The sequence below is a fragment of the Erinaceus europaeus genome, chromosome 10 (genome assembly GCF_950295315.1).
Source record: "Erinaceus europaeus chromosome 10, mEriEur2.1, whole genome shotgun sequence".
NCBI lineage: Eukaryota > Metazoa > Chordata > Mammalia > Eulipotyphla > Erinaceidae > Erinaceus > Erinaceus europaeus.
Genome location: NC_080171.1, coordinates 75,984,735 through 76,011,005, shown reverse-complemented (window position 1 = coordinate 76,011,005; position 26,271 = coordinate 75,984,735). Strand labels below are relative to the sequence as shown.

General features: G+C 37.6%; 1 protein-coding gene across 4 annotated transcripts in view; it reads left to right on the top strand.

Moving 5' to 3' along the window:
- RFX3 (regulatory factor X3) overlaps positions 1–26,271 on the top strand; it is a 351,181-nt gene that overhangs the window by 226,282 nt on the left and 98,628 nt on the right. For all 4 annotated transcript variants that reach the window (XM_060199778.1, XM_007525730.2, XM_060199779.1 and 1 more), the window contains 2 exons: positions 3,029–3,210; positions 6,523–6,642. In XM_060199778.1, coding sequence (XP_060055761.1) covers positions 3,029–3,210; positions 6,523–6,642 — 302 coding nt within the window. The remainder of the gene's footprint in view (positions 1–3,028; positions 3,211–6,522; positions 6,643–26,271) is intronic.

The window sequence follows — 26,271 nt, the reverse complement described above, 5'->3', positions numbered from 1 at the left end:
ACTTAAACTTCATGGTTTTTTAGAACTTTAAGTAGTCCTGATCAGAATAAGAATTTCATTTGTAAATGTATTCTGCTCGGCAGCAAAGTCTTTTTTTTTTTTTTTTTTCTTTTTCCTCCGCCAGGGTTATTGCTGGGCTCGGTGCCTGCACCATAAATCCACCGCTCCTGGAGGCCATTTTTTCCCCCTTTTGTTGCCCTTGTTGTAGCTTCGTTGTGGTTATTATTATTATTACCCTTGTTGATGCAATTCATTGTTGGATAGGACAGAGAGAAATGGAGAGAGGAGGGGAAGAAAGAGAAGGGGAGAGAAAGATAGACACCTGCAGACAAGCTTCACCGCCTGTGAAGCGACTCCCCTGCAGGTGGGGAGTCGGGGGCTCGAACCGGGATCCTTACACCGGTCCCTGCACTTTGCGCCACATGCGCTTAACCCACTGTGCCACCGCCCGACCCCCCGGCAGCAAAGTCTTCTAAGCTGTTTAACAACATAAGTTTAACCACGTAGGAATATTTGAAATTAAAGTGGTTCTGAAAAATTCGGTTGTCATAATTATAGCCAATAATCCAGAGATTTCTAATGATTTTTCTTGTCATGAGATGAACATTCCAGGTTCTAAGCTTGACTATAAGCAATGAACTATTTAAACAAAATGGAGGGATCCTTTCATTTATTTGAGGGTGCATATTACCTCTTTTGGGATGTCAATTGTAAATTCCCAGAATAAAGAGGCATACGATCAAGTTCATCTTGCCTTCACTAAGTGCCTAACACATTGACTGCCTCATAGTGCTCCATAAAATGGCCCTTTGGGTTATACCTGTAGTTAAGAAATCAACCTTTCTCACCCCACATATATGGTCTGGAAATTTTGTTGAGGTAAGTAATGTGACATATTTTCTGCTTTTATGGATATAACAAAAGCTTGAACTCAGAAAGGGTATTGGAGGCCAGACTGAAGCACATTAAAACAATATCTGGGGGCATCGGGTGGTAGCACAGCGGGTTAAGCACACAGTGTGAAGCAAGAACTGGCTTAAGAATCTCATTTTAATCCCCTGGCTCCCCACCTGTGGGGGCGGGGGGTCACCTCACAAGCAGTGAAGCAGGTCTGCAGGTGTCTGTCTTTCTCTCCCCCTCTCTGTATTCCCTCCTCTATTTCTATCCGTCCTATCCAACAACAATGACATCAATAATAATAACAACCACAACAATAATAAAACAATAAGGGCAACAAAAGGGGAAAACAAATAGCTTCCAGGAGCGGTGGATTTGTGGTGCAGGTACTGAGCCCCAGCAATAGCCCTAGAGGGGAAAAAACAAAAAAGCTATGTGAGCTTAAATCTTTTTCAGTTCTTTTAATTTATTTTCCTAGATAGAGATAGAGGGAGGGGGAAGAGAGAGACACCTCAGAGCACCAAAGCTTCCTTCAGTGTGGTGGGGGTCAGGCTCACACACATGGCAAATCAAGACACTATCCAAGTGAGCTATTTCACCAGCCCTCAGCTCTCCTTTTGTAAATAAACAATTTATTTTTTTAATGTTTAAACAAAATACTGTATAAACCTATATTTTATTTTTCTAAAAATTGATTACACTTTTCCTTTTATATTGGCAGCAGGGTTATTAGTGGGGTTCATTGCCAGCACTATTAATCCACCACTTCCAGTGGCCATTTTTTCCTAATTTTTTTATTAGATAAGACAGAGAAATTGATAGAGCAGGGGGAGGGGAGAAAAAAGGGGAGAGAAAGATAGATAGACACCTACAGACCTGCTTCACTGCTTGTGAAATGTCCCCCCTGTAGGTGGGGAGCAGTGGCTGGAACTCAGGTCCTTGTGTGCTTAACCAGGTGCATCACTGCCCAGCCCCCACTTGCACTTTCTGTACATTAAAGATTTATTTTATTTTATTTTCCCTCCAGAGTTATTGCCAGGGCTCAGTGCCTGCACCATGACACTGTTCCTGGAGACCATTTTTCCCCTTTTGTTGCCCTTGTTGTTTTATCATTGTTGTGGTTAATATTATTGTTGTTGCTGTTGCTGTCCTTGGATAGGACAGAGAGAAGTCGAGAGAGGAGGGGAGACAGAGGGGGGAGAGAAAGACAGACACCTGCAGACCCGCTTCACCGCCTGTGAAGCAACTCCCCTGCAGGTGGGGAGCCGGATCCGTGCCTAAGCCCATCTTTGTGCTTCGCTCCACGTGCACTTAATACACTGTGCTACCGCCAGACTCCCAAGATTTATTTTTTTAATGTAAAGCAACATAGAACTTTAATGTATAAACCACAAGTTTAAAAATATGGCTTTACTATTTAGTAATATTACACTGTAATATTCCTTCTAAATTTCTGAAAAATCCTTGCTTTGAGTAGAAAAAATAAAACAAAATGGTTATAATAAATGTTACCTTTCATTACACACATTTATTTAATGTCTAGTGAACTTTTTCCCTCTGGGGAAGAAGCAAGTGAAGTTTTTTCCCTATGCTTATAGAGTTTGTCCTAGTATATTACTTTGTGATTTTGTAATAATTTTAGATAAGAAAATAGATTTTATAAAAACAAGTAGAGCTTTAGTATAAAAAACTCTTACAAGGCAGCATGCTGTTCATATTTTGTAATAAACCAGCAACTTGAAGATGCCATATGTATTTTGCTTCAAGTCTTGGTAACATGTTTGACTCTGATGTGGTTATAAATTGTATTTGGAATTAGTTAAATAAGATTATTTGAGGAGGTGCTTTGTCTCCAAAATCACAACCACTGTAGGCAAAATTAGTATGTATGTAGATGTTTTTATATATTGGAAGGCTCATACGTGGTAAAGTCAGAAATGATCTTCAGATATTCAACAGTGTTTTTAAGAATTTCAAAGTGATTAACATTGGCCTCTGAATTACAACAGTTTACCCTACAGTGTGGTTTGCTGAATGTCTTCTAAGTGTTTCTGTATATTTTGTTTGCAGTCTTGTCTACATTTGGGTAAATTATATGGTTTCTCTGTTTACTCTGTCTTATTCCCACTAGCTCCAGTGGCTGTTGGATAATTATGAGACAGCAGAAGGAGTTAGCCTTCCCAGAAGCACTCTATACAACCACTACCTTCGACACTGTCAGGAACACAAACTGGACCCAGTCAATGCTGCTTCTTTTGGAAAACTAATAAGATCAATTTTTATGGGCCTGCGAACCAGGAGATTGGGAACTAGGTTAGTACTGAAAGATTAAGACTTATTAAAGCCCTCCCTTCTCTATAAACTCTGGTAGTTCAGTACACTGTTCAAGCAAAAGTACTTGACTAAAGATAGTGTGTAAATAAAATCAAGAATTAACTCATTTCATAGAAATTTTCAAGCAAAGGAAAGATCATTCATTATACAGAGAGTATTGCCAAGCCAGAATGGTGTATTATCACAACCGTCAACTTTACAGAGCTTTAAAAATCACATAGAAATTAGAAGAGCAAGGTTTATATTCGATGCTTTTAAAATTAATATATGTATCACTATACTCTTTTTGAAAATAAAGATGCTAAAGGCAAAGAATGAAGTGGCTAGTAAATAGAAAATTATCTCTTGATTCTTGATTAATTACATTGAAATACCTTTCTAAACAATAATTCCATGTGAATATAGTAAGAATGTAAACTGGGGTTGTTATTTCTGAAGACAAATGAAAAATCACTTGGAAAACTTGACGACTGTGGTTGTTGTTGAAGCCTTCATAATGACATGGTCTTAAGTTAACCTAATTTTTTTTTGCCTTTTTAAAACTTGATTCTGAAGCTATACATGTATAGAGTAAAAATTACAGTATATAATTATGTGAAGAAGCCTCTTAGTCTCCGTTTCCTTTGTTTGGAAATAGATGTGAGTGTTCTTACTCATAGATTTGAGTGTTTCACTAAAATATAAAAGCAATCCTTAGAACTGCAGCACTTCATTTCTACCTTTCTATAATTTTTACAAACTATCATAATATTTTTAGTGGCCAGGCAGAGATATGAACGATTTTATTTCTTAAGTCTTACAGAAATCCACATTTATATGTGCAAAAGTAAAGATGCTATACAGTATAACAAAAATATAGAGCTTTAGTTAGTTACAAGTTATAGCTTTGTAGTATTCTAGTAAGAATTAGTCTTGTAAGTGATTTATATAGCTTTCAAGTTGCTGGCGGTATAGTTTTCTCTTTCTCTCTCATCAATTTTTCCATTTGCTTCTATTTCCAAAGACAGTGTAATTTAAACTATAGAATCTGATTGTATATTCACACTCAATGAACTAGCTTTTGATCCCTTAAGAACAACATTTTTGTTTCTCTACTATTTTTTCTAAGAACCATAAAAATCATTATGTGGGTTCTAACCTACTATCTCTTAACTGTGGCTCATACTCTTATGCATACTCTGCCAATATTTTGAAACTCTGGTCTTTATTCAGCATACTAATAGCTGTATTGTTGTGCTGCTTTTGTTACTGAAAGAGATTTCAATAGATCCTATTTTTGAGACTCCATTCAAACCTTAAAACACATCTTTAAAATAGAAAAGGACAAAATTAGGGTTGTTTGGGTTCATGAATGAGTAAAATTTATACTCAATAAGTACATATTGCAGTATAGCAACTTTTACTTTTTGCTGTCCTTCTTCCTCCTCTATGTAACAATTAGGTCCCCTGTTCCTTTTTAAATTGCATGTAGTATTTGCAATTAGGGATGCAGAGCAAAGCCTGAAAGAATCAGAAGAAAAGAAATCCCTTGGGGAAAGTTTAAACAAATTCTATATTATGATGACGGTAGAACTCTAATGTGAAAAAAAAACTGAAAATAATAGAGGTGAGGTGCCTGAGATTCTTTCTACTATTTAGCTCTCACATTCTACTGATAACCAACCAGTGAGCAGAAAGGAAGTCAGTGTCAATATTGAGGCAAGCTCACTCCCTCACTTGCTTCTTCTTTCTCTCCCCAGTCCCTCCCTCTACCTATCATGGATTTTGCTCACAAAATCTAATCTCTGAAAGTATAAGACCTTTTTCCATAGACATTAAGTTTTCATACTAGTTTATTTTACTAAGAAGCCTTACATTTAAAAAAGAAAAGGTACTGTTATGTATAAAAGATGATTTTAATAGTTTATTAAGTCATCCAGTACATATATATGTAATCTTAGAAACAAAATGTTGTTCTTTTTCTATAAAATATTTAATGCACACCCCTTGCATTTCTTTCTATAAAAGAGAAAAATGGGAAAAGCAGTGATACCTAGCTTTTCTTAGATTTGTTAAAAATCCCCTTTGTTCTCCTTGGAAAATTAACATATGAAAATAATTACTTTTGCTGGAATTTCTTAATTCCACTCAGTAATTTTTTTTCTTTTTAAATTTCTAGTATCTATCATGAACTTTCTCTGTAATGGGGGAAATTGTGACCTTTTTATTCCAGATGAAAGTTTGCCATTGTCACAGAGAAATTCCCCATGGCTGGTGACACATTTTGTTCCACCTGCAAAACTGATATGAATCCTTAAAAAACAGACATATATTACAAAATTTATACATCAAGTGCCTGCTTTTTTTCCCTCTAGTTTCAAAATACCAAGTAGCATTTTTTTCATGTTATATCAAAGAAGTTATCTTATTTCATTGTCCCTGTGGATAAAACAAACAAAAAATCTAGAACTTTTACAGATTGACAGTTTTATAGACTTACACAGTATACTTTTTAATTATTCTGTACTGTAAAACTATTTCAGAACATATTCCTATCTAGTGTACAACCATTTAGCCTATTAATTTTCGCTGGCTGGGAGTTGGGCTGTAGTGCATCAGGTTAAGCACAGGTGGTGCAATGCGCAAGGACCCACTTAAGGCTCCCTCTTGGAGCCCCTGGCTCCCTACCTGCATGGAAGTCACTTCACAAGTGGTGAAGCAGGTCTGCAGGTGTCTTGTCTTTCTCTCCCCCTCTCTGTCTTCCCCTCTTTTTTCCATTTCTCTCTGTCCTATTCAGCAAGAACAATAAAACAACAAGGGCAACAGAAGGGAATAAATAAATAAATAAATAAATAAATGTTTTTTAAAAGTCTAAAAAATATATTTAAAAAAACAAACAAGAAAACAAGGGAAACAAAAGGGAATAAATAAATAAATATTTTAAAATTTTTTGATTGGCCATTAATTTTTCCTTATCCCTACATTCAGAATTAAATTTAAAACATTACTTTGAAAATAAATCCTGATTTAAATGGAACAAATGTACTGTGGCCAATATCTAAGAGAAAATTTATAAGGGAAGACTTTTCTTTAGGGCATATAGAAAATTGATCCAGAATTTTATTTTTATTCTTCAATTGGCTCTTCCTTAAAAATGGACAAGTATCCAGAAAAGGTAACTCATAACATATAATAACAATATATTCTGTTTGTTGAATTTTTTAAGAAATAAAGTTAAATGAATATCCTATGTGGCTGATCGTAGCTTGGCTAACTTTCTGTATCTCTAATGTCTGTTATTCCTTTATGAAGAGGAAACTCCAAGTATCATTATTATGGGATCCGTGTCAAACCAGATTCTCCTCTTAATCGTCTACAAGAAGACATGCAGTATATGGCTATGAGACAACAACCCATGCAGCAGAAACAAAGGTAGACTCTGAATTATCGTGGATCAAAGCTGAATATTTGTTTAGATGTTTAGTCTCCTTTTTTTCCCCCAAACAAATACCCAAATGTATAAGAATATTGCTGTTATTGCATGTTTTCACTATAAACAGTCCCCCAATAATTTAAAATTTCACTCACATTTTCTAGATTTTTCTCAAAATTATTCTCAGCTTTTATGACCCTTTTAAATTATGTGACTTTTTTTTTGACAAGGAAACTAAGGATAAACAGAAAAGGCATACCTTCTAAGCAAATACTAGAGAAATTGGCCTCAGTATTCAGGGTTTTTTCACTGATCATCCATCAAAACATTATTTCTTGACATAGTATATTTAGTATCACAAAATATTTGGGGCAGCTTACATTTTCATTGTCTCTAACTTTCATAGACATGGAATTGTAGGCATTAGTTTATATAAGAGATCCCAAGCATTCATTGATGGATGGATGGATGGATGGATGGATGGATGGATGGATGGATGGATGGATGGATGGATGGATGAGTGAATAGAATCATAGATCTTAGAACTAAAAAAACCTCACTCTGGGCTGGTCTCACAATCTTTTAACCATCAAAACACTAATGACCCAGTTTTTTCACTCATCCCCAAAGAAGTTAAATGATTTCCATAAGGCTGTTATAAAGTCAAAGACCTCTACTAATCCCATGTCAGTTGTGTCATGACTTGGACTGAATGAAATGAAAAGACCCTCCCTTTTTACCATTGTAACTCAACCGAGGAAATAATTTTCTTTTCAATGCAGCATACAGTATTCTGTTGGGGAAAAAAAAGTCTATATTTGGTGAGATGATCTGTGTGTTTACTCTACTTAATGCAATGATCAAGGATGATTGCCCACATCTAGTCTGTAACCTTACTAACTTACCTGAAGCATTAGCTCTAGTCACTGCTGGAGAAAGAGCATATTCTTTTTTTTTTATTATTAGATTTCCTTTATTTTTCTTTGCCTATTTTTATTTTTTTTTCTTTTTTATTTAAGAAAGGATTAATTAACAAAACCATAGGGTAGGAGGGGTACAATTCCACACAATTCCCACCACCCAATCCCCATATCCTACCCCCTCCCCTGATAGGTTTCCCATTATCTATCCCTCTGGAAGTATGGACCCAGGGTCATTGTGGGTTGGAGAAGGTAGAAGGTCTGGCTTCTGTAATTGCTTCCCCGCTGAACATGGGCGTTGGCTGGTCGGTCCATACTCCCAGTTTGCCTCTCTCTTTCCATAGTAGGATGGGTCTCTGGGTAAGCGGAGCTCCAGGACACATTGGTGGGGTCTTCAGTCCAGGGAAGCCTGGCCGGCATCCTGATGACATCTGGAACCTGGTGACTGAAAAGAGAGTTAACATACAAAGCCAAACAAATTGTTGAGCAATCATGGACGCAAAGGTTGGAATAGGGGAGAAGAAGTGTTAGGGGGGGTACTCACTGCAAACTCCAGTGTACTTCTGCTTTCAGGTATATATTTTGCAGTAGTTTATGGATATGTGTGAGCATATGCTCTCTCTCACAGAACCTGGTGTATATCTAGGTTTTGGGACTTTGTTAGAAAGTGAACCACCTGAGATGGAATTAGAGTATACTATGAAAGGAAAGGTCTCACCCAAGTAATGAAGCTGAAGGGTTGTCATTCCACACATGAAGTCTCTGGACACAGTCTGAAGTGAAACATGTTGAGGTGGCAATCGTTGTGTTGATTAGGTTGTGATCGGCAGATGCAATATTATTTGATATGGATTGGGAGAGGCATACGGGAAAGTGGGCCCTATACAATGGTTCTAGGACTGGGGGAAGTAGAGGCTCTATAGTGGAGATGTGAGGTTCCTGCTGTCTTAGGGTTCCAAAAGACAATCGATAGTTAATGTTATCATCACATTATTTGGTAATTGGGTTAACTTTGAAAAGTCCCTTTGTTAGGGTTTGTTGTACAGTACCCAGTATCTTGTATATAGCTGTGCTATTGGTTGCTTCTGATCTACTTGGTCTAGGCTTTTGAGAGAGTATGCATATCAATTACACAGCCTATATATTAAAAAGATTCAGTTTGTGTTTTGAAAAACTTCGAGACATACAATTAATTTTCCCCCTCTCGTATTAATTAACTAGTGATTTATATGACTACATTTTACTAGGAGTGTACATAAACACCATTCCCACCACCAAAAGACTGTGACCCATCCCTCCCACCCACTCCCACCCCCCACTGGCCCAGGAAGCTGCATGTCTACCCCTCACCACAGGGTTTTTACTTTGGTGCCCTACTTACAATTTGGTCAGGTCCTGCTTTTAGTTTCCCTTTTAGATCTTCTTCCTCAACTTCTGTTGATGAGTGGGATCATCCCATACTCATCTTTATCTTTCTGACTTAGCTCACTTAACGTAATTCCTTCTAGCTCTGACCAAGATGGGTCAGAGAGGGTGGGTTCATTGTTCTTGATAGCTGCATAGTATTCCATTGTGTATACATACCACAGCTTTCTCAGCCACGCATCTGTTGTTGGGCACCTGGGTTGCTTCCAGGTTTTAGCTATTATGAATTGTGCTGCTATGAACATAGGAGTACACACCTCTTTTTGGTTGGGTGTTATGGAGTCCTTGGGGTATAACCCCAGGAGAGGAATTACTGGATCATATGGAAGGTCCATGTCTAGCCTTCTGAGAGTTTTCCAGACTGCTCTCCACAGAGGCTGTACCAATTTACATTCCTACCAGCAATGTAAAAGGGTTCCTCTGTCCCCACAACCTCTCCAGCATTTGTTGCTGTTGTCCTTTTTGATGTATGCCATTCTTACAGGAGTGAGGTGGTATCTTAGTGTTGTCTTAATTTGCATTTCTCTGACAATCAGTGACCTAGAGCAGTTTTGCATATGTTTGTTAGCCTTTTGGATCTCCTCTGAGGTGAATGTTTTGTTCATATCATCCTCTGCCCATTTTTGGGTGGGGTCATTTGCTTTTTTGTTGCTAAGTTTGCTGAGCTCTTTATATATTTTGTTGATTAGTTTCTTGTCTAATGTCTGGCATGTGAAGATCTTCTCCCATTCTGTGAGGGGTCTCTTTGTTTGCTTAATAGTTTCTTTTGATGTGCAGAGGCTTTTCAATTTGATGTAGTCCCATTGGTTTGTTTCTGCTTTAGTCTTCCTTGCAATTGGGTTTGATTCATCAAAGATGTCCTTGAGGTGTAGGTGGGAAAATGTTTTACCAATGTTTTCCTCTAAGTATTTGATTGTTTCTGGTCTGATATCTAGGTCTTTGATCCATTTGGAGTTGATTTTTGTTTCTGGGGAGATAAAGTGGTTCAATTTCATTCTTCTGCATGTTACAACCCAGTTTTCCCAGCACCATTTATTGAAGAGAGCCTCCTTTTTCCATTTAATGCTTTGGGCCCCCTTATCAAAGATTAGATGTCCATAGGTGTGGGGGTTTACTTCTGGGCTTTCAATTCTGTTCTGTTGGTCTGTGTGCCTATTTTTGTTCCAGTACCATGCTGTTTTGATGATGATGGATTTATAATATAGTTTAAGGTCTGGGAGCGTGATGCCTCCATTTCTGTTTCTTTTCCTTAAGATGGTTTTGGCAATTCTAGGTGTTTTCAGGTTCCAGATAAATTATTGTAGTGTTTGTTCTATTCTCTTAAAGAAGCTTGGTGTAACTTTGATGGGTATTGCATTAAATTTGTATATGGCTCTGGGGAGAATATTCATTTTGATGATATTTATTCTTCCAATCCATGAGCATGGGATATCTTTCCATTTCTTGGTATCAGTTTCTATTTCCTTGAGTAGCGAAGAGCATATTCTTTATCTATTTAGTTCACAAACTATTTAAATCTTTGCTGTGTGCTTACTACATGCACAGATAAGACACAATCCCTGGCTTTGATGAGTTAAAAATTTAGAAGGTGGATCAGATGGAAAATAAATTTAAGTAATACAATTTGAAAACAAATTCTGATTAAAGAACTATTGCAAATGAGAGGGATTTTCAATAGATTAGGAAGCTTGGAAAGTGCCCTAGAGAATAACTACATGGATTTGTGGAAATAGGAAAGATTCATTCAGACAGGGGAAGTATTATAAACAAAAGTGCACAGGAGTAAAGTCCATAATGATTTTGGAAGTGGCCTGAGATTTGATAAGGTTACTATTTCAGGAGTAGGACTGAGAATAGGGTTGGGAAATTTAGAGGGAGATAAGATTCAAAAAGTAACTTGGATCATAGACCAGGGGATTTTCTTATATATGAAGTCAGTACATTTGTTCTTTATGCAGAAATAACACCGGAGCTCTGTAAGACTGGAGAAACAAAGAATCTTTGACATTATTGGGGAGGTGAAGGCTGCGTGATGGCACACCTGTTAAGTGCACATATTACCATGCTCTAGGACCTAGGTTCAAGCCCCCTGCTCCCCACCTGCAGGAAGGACACTTTACAAGCAGTGAAGCTGATCTTCAAATATCTGTCTTTCTCCCTCTCCCCGTCCCTCTCAATTCTCTGTCCTGTCAAATGAAAAACAGAAAGAACGAAAAGAAGGAGGGAGGAAGAGAAGAAGGCAGGGAAAAAATGGCTGCTGGGAGCAGTGGATTCCTAGTGAGCCCCAGCAATAAACCTGGTGGCAAGTAAAAAAGAAAAAAAAATTTTTTTTTTCAGGGAAGGGGTAGATAGCATAATGGTTATGCAAAGAGACTCTCATACCTAAGGCTCCACAGTCCCAGGTTCAATCCTGAGTAGTGCTCTCCTATGGTATTGTCGATATTTTATTTTATAAATAAATTTTTAAAAATTAGAGATTATAGTTTCAAGTATAATTACTCTTTAATTTCGATTTGAACAGATTTAATTAGACTGGAGATATAGGTGCCTGATAATTATTTAACCACAGTCTTATTCTAATAAGAGGATTACAGATTGGAAAAAAAAATAACAGTTCAGTTCAAGATTGGCTCGTACATAAAGACATTTTATCTAATGCCAAGAATTCCGATCTTATTTTTTAAAATGCAGATCCTTTTTTTATGCAGAGCCAATGAAACATTAAGTTGGGGGACTAGAAAATAATTCACCTGGTAGAGCTCACTCTACTATTTGTGAGAAGTCGGATTTGAGCCACTGGCCTCCACATGAGAGCACTGGGCCATTGGAAGCATACGAGCAGTGAAGTGGTACTGTAGTGTCTCTCCTCTTTCAATGTGTATCCCCTTCTCTGTCTCTCACACTGTATTTGTAAAAAATAAAAATAAAAGCCTGACAAGAATGGTAGAATGGTACAGTCATTTGTCAATTAGCAAAACCCTGGTGACAAGAAAATTTAAGATGACTTAATTATTATATGTTCTACCTGTTAGTGGTAGCATTTCCATATTTTAATTTATGATGTGGTCTCTGCACTTGTGTATAACAGCACTGCACAGCAAAGATGTTGATGAGATCAAGGAGAAAAGGTTGATTCAAAAATAACTTATATGTGATACATCTGGTTGAGGGCACACATTACCATGTGCAGAAACCTGGGTTCTTACATTCCATCTGCTGGGGAAGCCTTATAAGTGGTGAAACAGGTTTGCATGTGTCTTGTGTACTGTCTTCCTATTTTCCCCTCCCCACTTCATTTTCTCCTTCCCTGTCCATTTCTCTCTGTCCTATAACATAAAATTTAAGGGGAGGGGGTTTGTTGCTGAGAGCAGTGAATTCATGGTGCAGGCACTGAGCCCCAAACATAACCCTGGTAGCAATAAAAATACAAAGTAAAACTTAAAAAAAAAAACTTATACTTTGACTTGAGTATAAACAAAATCTTGATAGAGTGATAGGTACACACTCAGTTGTAGAATGTGTAAAATATAGAGTGTGATTTGCATACATGAGGTCCTAGACTATTCCTAGCACTACATGAAATGAAAGAGGTAGAAATAAACAGAACTTAACTGTAACTGGTAGAGCAGTGTTCTGGTCTCTCATTAAAAACAACAACAACAATAACAAAAACCCTTAATAAAAGGTACCTAATGCAGTGGATGCATACTTCTTTCTGCAACTTTGCTACAAAGAATCCTAGCAAATTTTAATGAAAATGGAAGTCTTCGAAAGACATTATAAAAAGCCTGATTTAGGTCAGCAAGATGTAGGCTTTCACAGTGCTCCTTATGAAACAGATTTCAGAGCTATAAAGGTTGACAAAGCATGAGAAATCATGTGATATCAGCAAAGTCATAATTACTCTTAAATTTATTAATATATAGGTGTATTTAAGAAGCATTATAAAACTCTCAGGGTTGGGTCTTAGTGCATCTGGTTGAGCACACATGCTCCTGGCTAACTCTTTAGGATAGAGTGGATAGAGAGCAATACACACACACACACACACACGAGGGTGCGTAGGGGTGGGCAAAGGGCACCACAGAACTGAAGCTTCCTCCAAAGCAGTGGGGGCTGGACTCAAACTTGGACTTTTTGCTCCTGGCAAAGCAGGAGCTCCATTCATGTGAGCTATTTTGCCAATCTCATTTCACATGTTATTTTTCAGTTGGGGGGTGGAATGGAGAACACCAGGGTTGTTACTGGAACTCAGTGCCTGCAACAGTGATTCCACTGTTCTAGGTGGCTTTCTTTTTCTTTTGACAGAAAATGAGAGACAGAGAGAATGAAACAGAAAGGAGAGACAACTGCAGTACTGTTCCACTACTTGTGAAGCTCCACCCCTCTTTGCAATGGTTACCCGGGACTTGAACTTGGTCTTTGTACATGACAATACTTATGATCTGCTGAGCACACCACCACTTGACTTGTTTTTAAAGCCAAAGAATTAAAGTTGTGTTGTGGTCATTTCACCCCATAAAAGTTAGGTTTTTCCAGGTTAATTTACACACTTTTTATGTTTTATTAGTGATTGAATATTGATTTACAAAATTGTAAGGTAATGGGGGTATAATTCTATACAGTTCCCACCAACACAGTTTTGTGTCCATTGGAAACATCCCTATTGTTTATACCTCTGGAAGTATGGTTAAAATTCTGTGTGGAGTAAAGAAGGTGGGAGTTCTGGTTTCTGTAATTGCTTCTCCACTGGGCATGGGTATTGGCAGGTCGTTCCATACCCCCAGCCTATTTCTCTCTTTCCCTAATGGGATAGGGCTCTGGAGAGATGATGTTCTGGGACACATTGATAAGATTATTTGCTCAGGGAAGTCAGGATGAAACCATAGTAGCATCTGCAACTTGGTGGCTGGAATGCAATAAGATGGAAAGCAGGACAAAATGTTAATAAACAGAACCATAAAGTAAGAATAGAGCTGATGATTGTGTGACCTTCGGGTAGAATGAAGCTAGGAAGTCTATTTTATGAATGTTCCTAGTAGCCTGTGTCTTAATAATCTTTGCTTGAGTTTGATTCTAGCAAAGGAGTGGATTAGAAATATTGTCTGGGAAGATGGTGTCAGAGTTGGGAGTATTACTAGGAAGCAGGATTAGGGGCTGAGAGTTGCTCACAAACTTGAGTAAGGATGCAATTAACTGTTTTACCTCAGTGATCTAGCCCAGGTCCCATATCTATTCATATTTAGCACAGGAAACTGTACAACCTTTGAGTCCTTGTCAGATTGAGCTCATAGTTCATAGTCACAGCTAGAAACATTCTAGGCTTCACTCATTTCCAGACCAGTCTTCCTGAGTGGCAGAGTAATATGACCTATCATCCCTTCAGAGAGTAGGGCAGTCCTTTCCTTAGTTCTCACAGTTTTTCAGGCAATTGAATCATGGTAGCTGTTCTGGCCACTATTTTATATAGCTTTGTAAATTATGTAGATTTATTGAAGATTTGATAAAGTGATAGGGGAAATTTCTTCTTATTCCATCAACACCACCATATGGAGCACAGCGATGAATCTAAAATAAATGGAAATAGTTTCCTATTGAAAAACAGATGCTAGTGAGCCTGAAGTTAGCTTAATTGAAAAGATGAAGCCATCCTCAAGCCATTTACTCAAAACAAAGGAGCAGATTAAAGTCCATGTGATTAGCAGATACAACATCTGGCATGAGGAAATTTAAGTAGACCAGGGTCTTATGTTTACTTTAGATTATTCATCACAGCAAGCCTAAAATTTTCTGCCTGAATAGAGCACCTAGGGCTTGCTCTGCAGTAACCAAGTATGGTAGAATTCTTTAGAAGGAAGAGAACAAGGTGCTATATTTTTGGATTTAGGTGTTTAATATTAACTATACCACCACAGCAGTCTCAGCTGTGAAGATATTTCTCATTGAAAAGGATGCAATTATAAATTATTATAATCCAGTAACTTTTTAATTTTTTATTAGTGATTTAAATTGATTAACAAAATTGTAAAATAATAGGAGTATAATTCCATATGGTTCCCACCACCAAAGTTCTGTGTCTCATCTCCTCCACTGGAAACTGCAGTGGATCTAAGGTTCTTTTTCTTTATCTTTTTTTTCCCTTTCTTTCTTTATTGGGGTGATTAACGGTTTACAGCCAACAGTAAAATACAGCAGTTTGTACATGTGTGATTTATCTTTACTTCTGTGTATGTGTGTGTGTGTGTGTGTGTGTTCTCCCCATTTTTTTCAGTGGTCCTGTATTCACTTCCTCTCTTAAGTCACCCCTATATCAATTGCTACTTTTGGATATCTTTCCACTTTTTTTTCTCTTCTCTCTCAGATACAAGAAACAATGCCTCTGGTATTTTTCGTATTACCTTCCTTTTCAGTTATGGTGCATAAACATGATATCTGGTGACAAATGCTTTGGGTCCTGGTGGAATGGGGGTACAGAATTCTCTGGTTTACTTCCCCTATCACTTACATCTCTGGGAGTATGATATAATCCAGTAATTATTAATAACACTGATTTGTAGAAAATTTAGTCACAACTGTCACCACATATCCTTGTGATGAATATTTATAGACCATTTGAAATAGTCTTATGTAGACATTTTATATTTTTGCTTTACTGGGGGGGGCAATGGTTTGCATCACAATTGTTGACATTTTTGATACAGTAATACTCACAAGGTCCTTTTGATGCTCTCCCAACCACATAGTCTTTTGCTTTTGTGCAGTATACTCGCACCCAGTCCAACTTTTGCTTGTGTTTTCCTTTTCTGGAACAGACATTACTGTGCAATATCTCATTTGGTGATTCTGTTGTACTTACTGTTAAGAAAATGTTGGCTCATTTAATTTTGTTACATGCAAAAGGCTTACTAATTCATTTTTTTTGTCTAGATAGAGCCTCAACACCATTTTTATTTGTGTTGTCCTTGCATCATTTTGAGTCAAAATGTCTTTCTCTAAATAAAGGAAAGGTTGGGGACATGTGGTCAGAATCAGTTTAACTGAGAAGTTCAGCCTTAGCTAAGAGAAGTGTCATGCATCTTTTAGCAAGAATATATCGGTTCTAAACACTCATACCCTAAATTATCGATACTAGGAAGAGTAAGAAATTGATGTACTAAGGAAGTTGTGTCTGCCTCTCTCATTGTGTCTTCAGCACATTGGATAATGCTGAGCAAACATATTATCTGTGATTCATGTTAAATGAGTGAAGGATTTGTTAAATTAATGACACATAACTTTTATTTTACCCAAATGTTTCAACCTTCTTTCCCTACTGCTTCCCAATTTCCTACTAAAATGTCTGCAATTAATATGACTAGATTCTATGAATTTAATCTTTTCTACTGTCCTTGCCCAATTATGGATGTAGTGCTAATAAAGAAACAAAAACTCCAAGAGCACCAACAAGAATTCAAGAGATAAAAAAATTGTCGTTAACCAGCAGGGTTGGTGCTAGAAGTCATTGAGATGTAGACAAGACCCAGTGTGACACCAAGGAGTCAGTTACTAATCTGAAAGAATGTAATTCTTCACATTTACTATTTTCTTCTCATCTAATTATGTTTGTATTGTTAGGTTCATTTTAGGTCTCAAATCGACTGAAAAATTCCCTAGGATAATTTTTCCAATGTGAATATCAAGATTCCAATAGAAACCATTGGCCTCTTGGCCCAACTATAACCTCAACATTGTGTTTATTCAAGCAAATCAAATGATTGTGCTCTTTCTAGAGTTAGAATCATGATAGTAAATTTATGTGCATATTTCACCTTCTTCAAAGGGACTTTCCCAAGCTGACATTTCAAATTCAGTTTTCATTTAGTTTGTTAGAAGCTTATAAATCTTTTCACCTTGTATTATTAGTTGAATATAGTGACAAGTACATACTATTCTTTGATTCTTGTTTTATTTCTTTTTAAATTTATTTTTACTTTTTATTAGTGAATTAATAACTATTGACAAAACTGTAGGATAAAAGGAGCACAATTCCCACCACCAGAGTTCTGTATCTCATTCCCCCATTGGAAATGTTCCTATTCTTTGTCTCTCTGGGAATATGGACCCAGGAACATTATGGGGTATAGAAGGTTAGAGGTCTGACTTTTGTAATTGCTTCTCTGCTAGACATGAGCATTGGCAGGTCAATCCATACTACCAGCCTGTTTCTTTCTTTCCCTAGTGGGGTAGGACTCTGGTGGGTTGAGTTCCTAGACACATCTACCCAAGGAGGTCAGGTTGGCATCATGGTAGCATCTGCCAACTTGGTGGCTGGAAAGCATTAAGATATAAAGTATAACAAATTGTTTAATAATCAGGAACCTAAAAGTAAGAATATAACAGATGATATTTAGGATCTTTATGTTGGAAAAAATTAAATCTATTTTAGGCATATTTCAAGGGACCATGACTTTACTAATTTTTGCCTGAGCCCCACAGCTAACATATAGGTGGGCTAACATATAGGTTGTCTGGGGAGATGGTGTTAGTTTCAAAAATAGGACTAGAGAGTTGGATCAGGGCAGAGAGTAGCTCATTGATATGGGAAAAGTACATAAATACCATTAACTGTAAAACCCATATGACCTATGGTCCGTGTCTATTCCTATTCACCACAGGAACCTGTGTAACCTCTGCATCCATCAGTCAGAGCTCACAGTTCATGGTCATAGCCAGGAACATTCTAGGCTACACTCATTTCAGGTCTAGTCTTCCTCAAGTGGCCGAGTACATTAACTCAGCCTCCCTTCGGATAGTGAGGCAGTCCCTACCATTGTTGTTCCATATTGAGGGCAAGGTCCAGTAGAGGCCCACAAGAAGGTTTATTATGATGTTGTTCCTGATGGTTATGACCAGTGATGATAGAGAGAGGGATCTGTTAGAGGTCTAAGCCCATTATATCAATGTGGGAATCCCAGGATTCCCTGACTAGTACCCAGATGATGGTAGTGACCAAAAGGGCCATCATTAAAATATGTCAGTCTCTTACCCTTATCCAGTATTTATAGTCCTTACTTTATCTGACAAGGTTGGACTTAAAGTGATTGAGAGAAGTGAAACAGGAGGTAGGTGAGCAGGGTATCTAGGTCTATGTAGAAACTATTTGATTAAGTGCTTTTATGGTATCTTTTATTTCTTTCTACTTGCTTGCTACACTTATTGTCACTGCAAACTATTAAGCACTTTTACTTTAAGATATATATTTTCCAATTATTTATGGATACATGTGCATATGTGCCCTATCTCTTGTGTCCTGTTCTATATCTAGTTTCTATAGCTTTGTTAGTAAGTGTATCACCCAAAACAGAATTAAGGATTCCTATGAGCTAGGAAAGGTTTCACTTTAGTATTGGAGCTGAGGGTTTGACATTCTAGGCCTGGCATCTCTGGACACAGTCTGAAGTGAAATATGTCAAGGTTGCACTGATTGGATTGATTTGGTTGAGATTAGTAGATGCAGTATCAAATGGTATGGATCAAGAGAAGCATGAAGGAAACCGAGCAAAGCCCCACAGGTACCAGGACACGGAGAAATACTGGTTTTATAGAGAATGAGGAAGATTCCTTGCTATCTTAGAGTTTAAGAGGACAGTATTATTATTGTAGACAAGTTATTTGGGAATTTGGTTTACTTTGGAAATCCCGTGGTTAGGATTTACTGTATGATATAGTATCTGTACAAGTGAGATTATTAGCAGAATTAGATAGAATTTTTTCAGTGGAGTTACAGCTGTCCAAGTTCTAAATAACAGCTATCACTACCCCCAAGGGGAAAAATTCCTAATAATTTTCCAAATTTTCTGTGTTAGTGACAGGCATCATGCATACACTTAGCTATTATAGCATTAGAGTTTCTTTGATTTCTTAATCATTAACAACTTCAGCTCTGATTGCCCATGGAGTTGCAAGCTGTTAAAATTATCATTTTCCTCTTACTAATTTTGAAACAAAGAGTGGTTTTTTCATTTGATGTAGCACAGGTCTTTTCTCAGATCACATACAACTCAAGTGCATTGTGAATCTACTAGAAGAAAACCTAATATTACTGAAGATAATGAACTTGTAAATCAGGGCAATGGGAAGAAAATAGTAAATACTGAAGAGCACAGTTTTTCAAAGCATTCAGTAATTTTTTTTCTTTTATTTAAGAAAGGATTAATTAACAAAACCATAGGGTAGGAGGGGTACAACTCCACACAATTTCCACCGCCCAATCTCCATATCCCACCCCCTCCCCTGATAGCTTTCCACTCTCTATCCCTCTGGAAGCATGGACCCAGGGTCATTGTGGGTTGTAGAAGGTGGAAGGTCTGGCTTCTGTAATTGCTTCCCTGATGAACATGGGCATAGACTGTTCAGTCCATACTCCCAGTCTGCCTCTCTCTTTCCCTAGTAGGGTGGGTCTCTGGGGAAGCGGAGTTCTAGGACACATTGGTGGGGTCTTCAGTCCAGGGAAGCCTGGCCGGCATCCTGATGACATCTGGAACCTGGTGATTGAAAAGAGAGTTAACATACAAAGCCAAACAAATTGTTGCGCAATCATGGACCCAAAGGTTGGAATAGCAGAGAGGAAGTGTTAGGGAGGTACTCACTGCATACTCTAGTGTACTCCTGCTTTCAGGTATATATTTTGCAGTAGTTTATGGATACGTGTGAAGATATGCTCTCTCTCACAGAACCTGGTGTATATCTAGGTTTTGGGACTTTGTTAGAAAGTGAACCACCTGGGATGGAATTAGAGGATACTATGAAAGGAAAGGTCTCACCTGAGTAATGAAGCTGAAGGGTTGTCATTCCACACGTGAAGTCTCTGGACACAGTCTGAGGTGAAGCATGTTGAGGTGGCAATCGTGTTGATTAGGTTGTGATCAGCAGATGCAATATTATTTGATATGGATTGGGAGAGGCATACGGGAAAGTGGGCCCTATCCAAGGGTTCCAGGACTGGGGGAAGTAGAGGCTCTATAGTGGAGATGTGAGGTTCCTCCTGTCTTAGGGTTCAAAAGGACAATGAATAGTTAATGTTATCATCACATTATTTGGTAATTGGGTTAACTTTGAAAAGTCCTTTTGTTAGGGTTTGTTGTACAGTACCCAGTATTTTGTATATAGCTGTGCTATTGGATGCTTCTGATCTACTTGGTCAAGGCTTTGATTCAGTCTGTGTTTTAAAAAACTTCGAGACATACAATTAATTTTCCCCCTCTCATATTAATTAACTACTGATTTATATGACTACATTTTATTAGGAGTGTACATAACCACCATTCCCACCACCAAAAGACTGTGTCCCATCCCACCCACCCATCACCCCACCCCCTGCTGGCCCAGGAAGCAACATGTCCACCCTCCCACTCACCACAGGGTTTTTACTTTGGTGCCCTACTTTCAATTTAGTCAGATCCTGCTTTTAGTTTCCCTTTCTGATCATCTTTGTCTGATCACTTCTGTTGATAAGTGGGATCATCCCATACTCATCTTTATCTTTCTGACATAGCTCACTTAACATAATTCCTTCTAGCTCTGTCCAAGATGGGTCCATTGTTCTTAATAGCTGGATAGTATTCCATTGTGTATATATACCACAGCTTTCTCAGCCACTCATCTGTTGTTGGGCACCTGGGTTGCTTCCAGGTTTTAGCTATTATGAATTGTGCTGCTATGAACATAGGAGTACACACCTCTTTTTGGTTGGGTGTTATGGAGTCCTTGGGGTATAACCCCAGGAGAGGAATTACTGGATCATATGGAAGGTCCATGTCTAGCTTTGTGAGAGTTTTCCAGACTGCTCTCCACAGAAGGCTGGACCAATTTACATTCCCACCAGCAATGTAAAAGGGTTCCTCTGTCCCCACAACCTCTCCAGCATTTGTTGCTGCTGTCCTTTTTGATGTATGCCATTCTTACAGGAGTGAGTTGGTATCTTAGTGTTGTCTTAATTTGCATTTCTCTGACAATCAGTGACCTAGCGCAGTTTTTCATATGTTTGCTAGCCTTTTGGATCTCCTCTGAGGTGAATGTTTTATTCATATCCTCTGCCCATTTTTGGGTGGGGTCATTTGCTTTTTTGGTGCTAAGTTTGCTGAGCTCTTCGTATATTTTGTTGATTAGTCTTTTGTCTGATGTATGGCATGTGATGATCTTCTCCCATTCTGTGAGGGGTCTCTTTGTATGTGTGATAGTTTATTTGGCTGTGCAGAAGCTTTTCAATTTGATGTAGTCCCATTGGTTTGTTTTTACTTTAGTCTTCGTTGCAATTGGGTTTGTTTCATCAAAGATGTCCTTGAGATGTAGGTGGGAAAATGTGTTTTACCAATATTTTCCTCTAAGTATTTGATTGTTTCTGGTCTAACATCTAGGTCTTTGATCCATTTGGAGTTGATTTTTGTTTCTGGGGAGATAAAGTGGTTCAGTTTCATTCTTCTGCATGTTATAACCCAGTTTTCCCAGCACCATTTATTAAAGAGATCCTCCTTCTTCCATTTAATACTCCGGGCCCCCTTATCAAAGATTAGATGTCCATAGGTGTGGGGATTTATTTATTGGCTTTCAATTCTGTTCCACTGGTCTGTGTGCCTATTTTTGTTCCAGTACCATGCTGTTTTGATGATTATGGATTTATAATATAGTTTAAGGTCTGGTAGTGTGATGCCTCCATTTCTGTTTCTTTTCCTCAAGATGGTTTTGGCAATTCTAGGTGTTTTCATGTTCCAGATAAATGATTGTAGTGTTTGTTCTATTCTCTTAAAGAAGCTTGGTGGAACTTTGATGGGTATTGCATTAACTCTGTATATGGCTCTGGGGGGAATATTCATTTTGATGATATTTATTCTTCCAATCCATGAACATGGGATATCTTTCCATTTCTTGGTATCAGTTTCTGTTTCCTTGAGTAGCGACTCATAGTTTTCAGTATACAATCTTTCACTTCTTTGGTCAACTTTATTCCTAGGTATTTGATTGATTTTGCTGCAACATTGAATGGGAATGATTTCTGGATGTCTTCTTCAGTTTTAGTGTTTGCATAGAGAAATGCCACTGATTTTTGTACATTGATTTTGTAGCCTGATACCTTGCTATATTGCCTAATAACTTCCAGTAGTTTTCTGTTGGATTCTTTGGGTTTTTTCTATGTATACTATCATATCATCTGCAAATAGTGAGTGCTTGACATCTTCCCTTCCAATCTGCATTCCTTTGATTTCTTTCTCTTGCCTGATTGCTATGGCAAGAACTTCCAATACTATGTTGAAGAGTAACGGTGACAGTGGACAGCCCTGTCTAGTCCCTGATCTGAGGGGGAATGCTTTCAGCTTCTGTCCATTGAGTATGATGTTGGCTGTAGGTTTGCTATATATAGACTCCACTATCTTGAGGAATTTCCCATCTATTCCCATTTTTTATAGAGTTTTGAGCATGAATGGGTGTTGGATTTTGTCAAAGGCTTTCTCTGCATCTATTGAGATAATCATGTGGTTTTTGCCTTTGCTTTTATTGATGTGGTGAATGACATTGATTGACTTATGGATGTTGAACCAGCCTTGCATTCCTGGGATGGATCCCACTTGGTCGTGATGAACAATCTTTTTGATATGTTGCTGTATCCGGTTGGCCAAGACCTTGTTTAATATTTTGCATCTATGTTTATTAGAGATATTGGTCTGTAGTTTCCCTTTTTTGTTGTGTCCCTATCAGCTTTTGGTATCAGGGTGATGTTGGCTTCATAGAAGGTGGAAGGGAGTATTCCTGTATCTTCAATCTTATGGAAAAGCTTAAGAAGTATGGGTACTAAATGTTTCCTGAAAGTTTTGTAGAATTCATTTTTGAAGCCATCTGGTCCAGGACTTTTGTTGTTGGTGAGATTCTTAATAACAGTTTCAATTTCATTGTCGGTGATTGGTGCATTTAGATTTTGTATTTCATCTTGGTTCAGTTTTGGAAGGGTATATGCTTCTAGGAATTGTTCCATTTCTTCCAGATTCTCTAGCTTGGTGGCATATAGTTCTTTATAGAAGTTTTGCAGGATTCTCTGGATTTCTGTGGTGTCAGTTGTGATATCTCCTCCATCGTTTACAATTCTATTAATTTGAGCCTTCTCTCTTTTTTGTTGGTGAGTCTGGCTAGGGGTTTGTCAATTTTGTTTAATCTTTCAAAGAACCAACATTTGGCTTCATTGATCTTTTGTATGGTTCTTTTATTTTCGATGTTGTTTATTTCTGCTCTAATTTTAGTGATTTCTGTCCTTCTGGTTTCTTTAGGGTTCCTTTGTTCCTCTGCCTCTACGTCCTTGAGTTGTGCAATACGGTCGTTCATTTGAGCTTTTTCTTGGTGTTTAATATGTGATTGTATGGCTATAAGTTTCCCTCTCATTAATGCTTTAGCTGTGTCCCAAATGTTTTGATAGGTTGTGTCTTCATTTTCATTAGTTTCCAGGAACATTTGAATTTCCTGCTTGAGTGAATGTCTGACCCAGTGGTTCTTAAGGAGTATGTTGTTCAGTTTCCAAATTCTGTGACTTTTAATAATTTTCTTTTTGTTGTTAAATGTTAGTTTTACTCCACTGTGGTCTGAGAAGATACTTGGGATGATGTTGATGCTCTAGAATTTATTGATGCTGTCTTTGTGGCCTAACATGTGGTCTATCCTTGAGTATGTGTTATGTGGATTTGAAAAGAAGGTGTATTCCAGTTTCTTGGGGTGAAGGACTCTGAAAATGTCCAAGAGGTCTAGTCTGTCAATCTCCTCATTCAATTCTCTTCTATCTTTGTTGGTTCTCTGCTTTGTTGATCTGTCTAAGTGTGAGAGTGGGATATTGAAGTCTCCCACTTATTGTATTACTATTGATGTATTTTTGAAATTCTTTCAGTAAGTGCTTGATGTATTTAGATGGTCCCTCATTGGGTGCATAGATGTTAATAATTGTTAAGTCTTCTTGGCTGATTGATCCTCTAATCATTATGTAATGTCCTTGCCTATCTTTTATTACTCTATTTAATTTAAAATCTATTGTGTCTGACATGAGAATGGCTGTTCCTGCCCTTTTTTGTGGTCCATTAGCCTGTATGATAGTTTTCCATCCTTTCACTTTAAGTCTGTGTTTATCTTGTTGTGACAAATGGGATTCTTGCAAGGAGCATATGGTTGGGTTATGTTTTCTGATCCATCCCCCAACTCTGTGCCTTTTGATGGGTGAGTTTAAGCCATTGACATTTATTGATATTATGGATTTAATGTATTGTAGTGCCATTGTTCAAAAAAAATTTTGTTAGCTCTGATATATTGCCAGTATTATAGTGATGTTCTTGTTTATAAGAGGTCTTTTAGAACCTCTTTCAGGGCCGGTTTGGTGATGGTTGCCTCCTTTAACTGTTGTTTATCTAAGAAGGTTTTGATCCCTCCATCTAGTTTGAATGAAAGTCTAGCAGGATATATTTTCCTTGGTTGAAACCCTTTTTCATTCAGGGTTCGATAGATACCTTGCCATTCTCTTCTGGCTTTTAGAGTTTGAGTGGAGAAGTCTGCAGATAATCTTATGGGTTTTCCCCTGTATGTGACTTTTTGTTTCTCTCTTGCAGTCTTTAGGATCCTTTCTTTATCCTTACTCCTTCTCATTGTGACTATGATGTGTCTTGGTGTCTTCAGATCTGGGTTGATTCTGTTTGGAACTCTCTGGGCCTCTTGAATCTTGATGTCCTTTCTGTTATTCAGGTCTGGGAAGTTTTCTTCTATTATTTCCTCTAGAATGTTTGCTTCCCCTTCCTCTCTTTCTTCCTCTGGCAGGCCAATTATACGAATGTTACTTCTTTTGAGATCATCCCATATGTCTCTGTTGTTATTTTCAGTGTCTCTCAATCTCTTTTTGAGCTCTTTCACCTCTTTCTTAGTTTTCTCTAACTCATCCTCTGTCTGACTAATTCTGTTTTCTGCTTCTGGTAGTCTGCTTTCCCTTGCCTCAGCTTCTTTCTTCATTACAGCTATTTCAGCTTTCAGTTCTCTAATTGTCTCAATATAATCAGTATTTTCCTTGGGGGTCTCAACTGTTATTTCCCTAATATTGCCCTTCCTTTCCTCCAATGTTGTTTCCATTTCTGTGATTAATAAGTTTATTATTACTTGCATACTTTTCTTATCTGTGGTTACTTCTGGTTGATTTGTAGTTTCTTCTGGGCTCTTGTCTTCATTTATTGGAGTAGCAGTTTTATTTGTTTTTGATCTACCCATTTTTTTGATTTATGTGTTTCTTTTTTTATGCTCTGTTGTTCCTCAGTTGTGTCTTGAGTACAAGCAACACGGTACTAAATACCTTTATGACTCACCAACCTCAGGAATTACAGTAGGAACTGAAGCAAGTATTGAAGCAGTTTAATCACTACCAGTTAGCCAAACAATGTCTCCAGTCCATGAAAAAATAGTAACCAAATCCCAGAGAAGAAGAAAGAGAAAAGAAAGAAAGGATAGCAAGAATAGACAGTTGTTCTAGGGGTAGGTAAAAAGAGGGGAAAGGGAAGTAAAGCAGAGATACACACATAGAGAGTCCACTGTGAGTCAGATTTCTTCCCCAAAATAATTCACAAATTCAGAAAGGCAAAGAAGAAGGAAGGAAGAAGTGTATGACAAGATAAAAAAGAAAAAGAAAACAAAAAAAAAAGGAACAAGAGAGAGAAAAGAGAAAAGATAAGAAAAAGAGCTGTAATTAAAGAGCAGTGAAAGGAAAGGTTTTTTTAATTACTTTATTTTTAATTTAATTTAATTTTAATTTTTTTTAATTAGCTAGGAGGAGGAAGGGGAGAGTCTGTAGAGGAGGTAGGAGTAACGAGACAAGTTCCTCCCACAATAGATAAGATTCCCACTATCCTAGCAATGAAAGATACCCTAAGAGTTAATTCTGATCAACCTAAATGGGGGGGGGAGATGTATGCCTTTATAGAATATTAATAATAAAATAGAGCAGGGTAAAAAACAAACCCTGTCCCAGATACTTCAAACCTCATGATCGGAGGCAGCTGATTGTTAAGAAAGAAAAAAAAAATTCAAAAAATTTTAAAAAAAGACACCTCAGGACTAGACAAGGATAGCTGAAATAGACAGTTATGCAAATCTACTATCCACTGTATATTCTAGCGGTAGCTAAAGGAGGAAGGGAATTTGAGCAGAGATACTCGCAATGAGAGTCCACTCTGAGTCAGAATTCTTCCCCCAAATAATTCCCAAACGTGTATCAGTGATTCAGTGAAAGCACACTGTTTG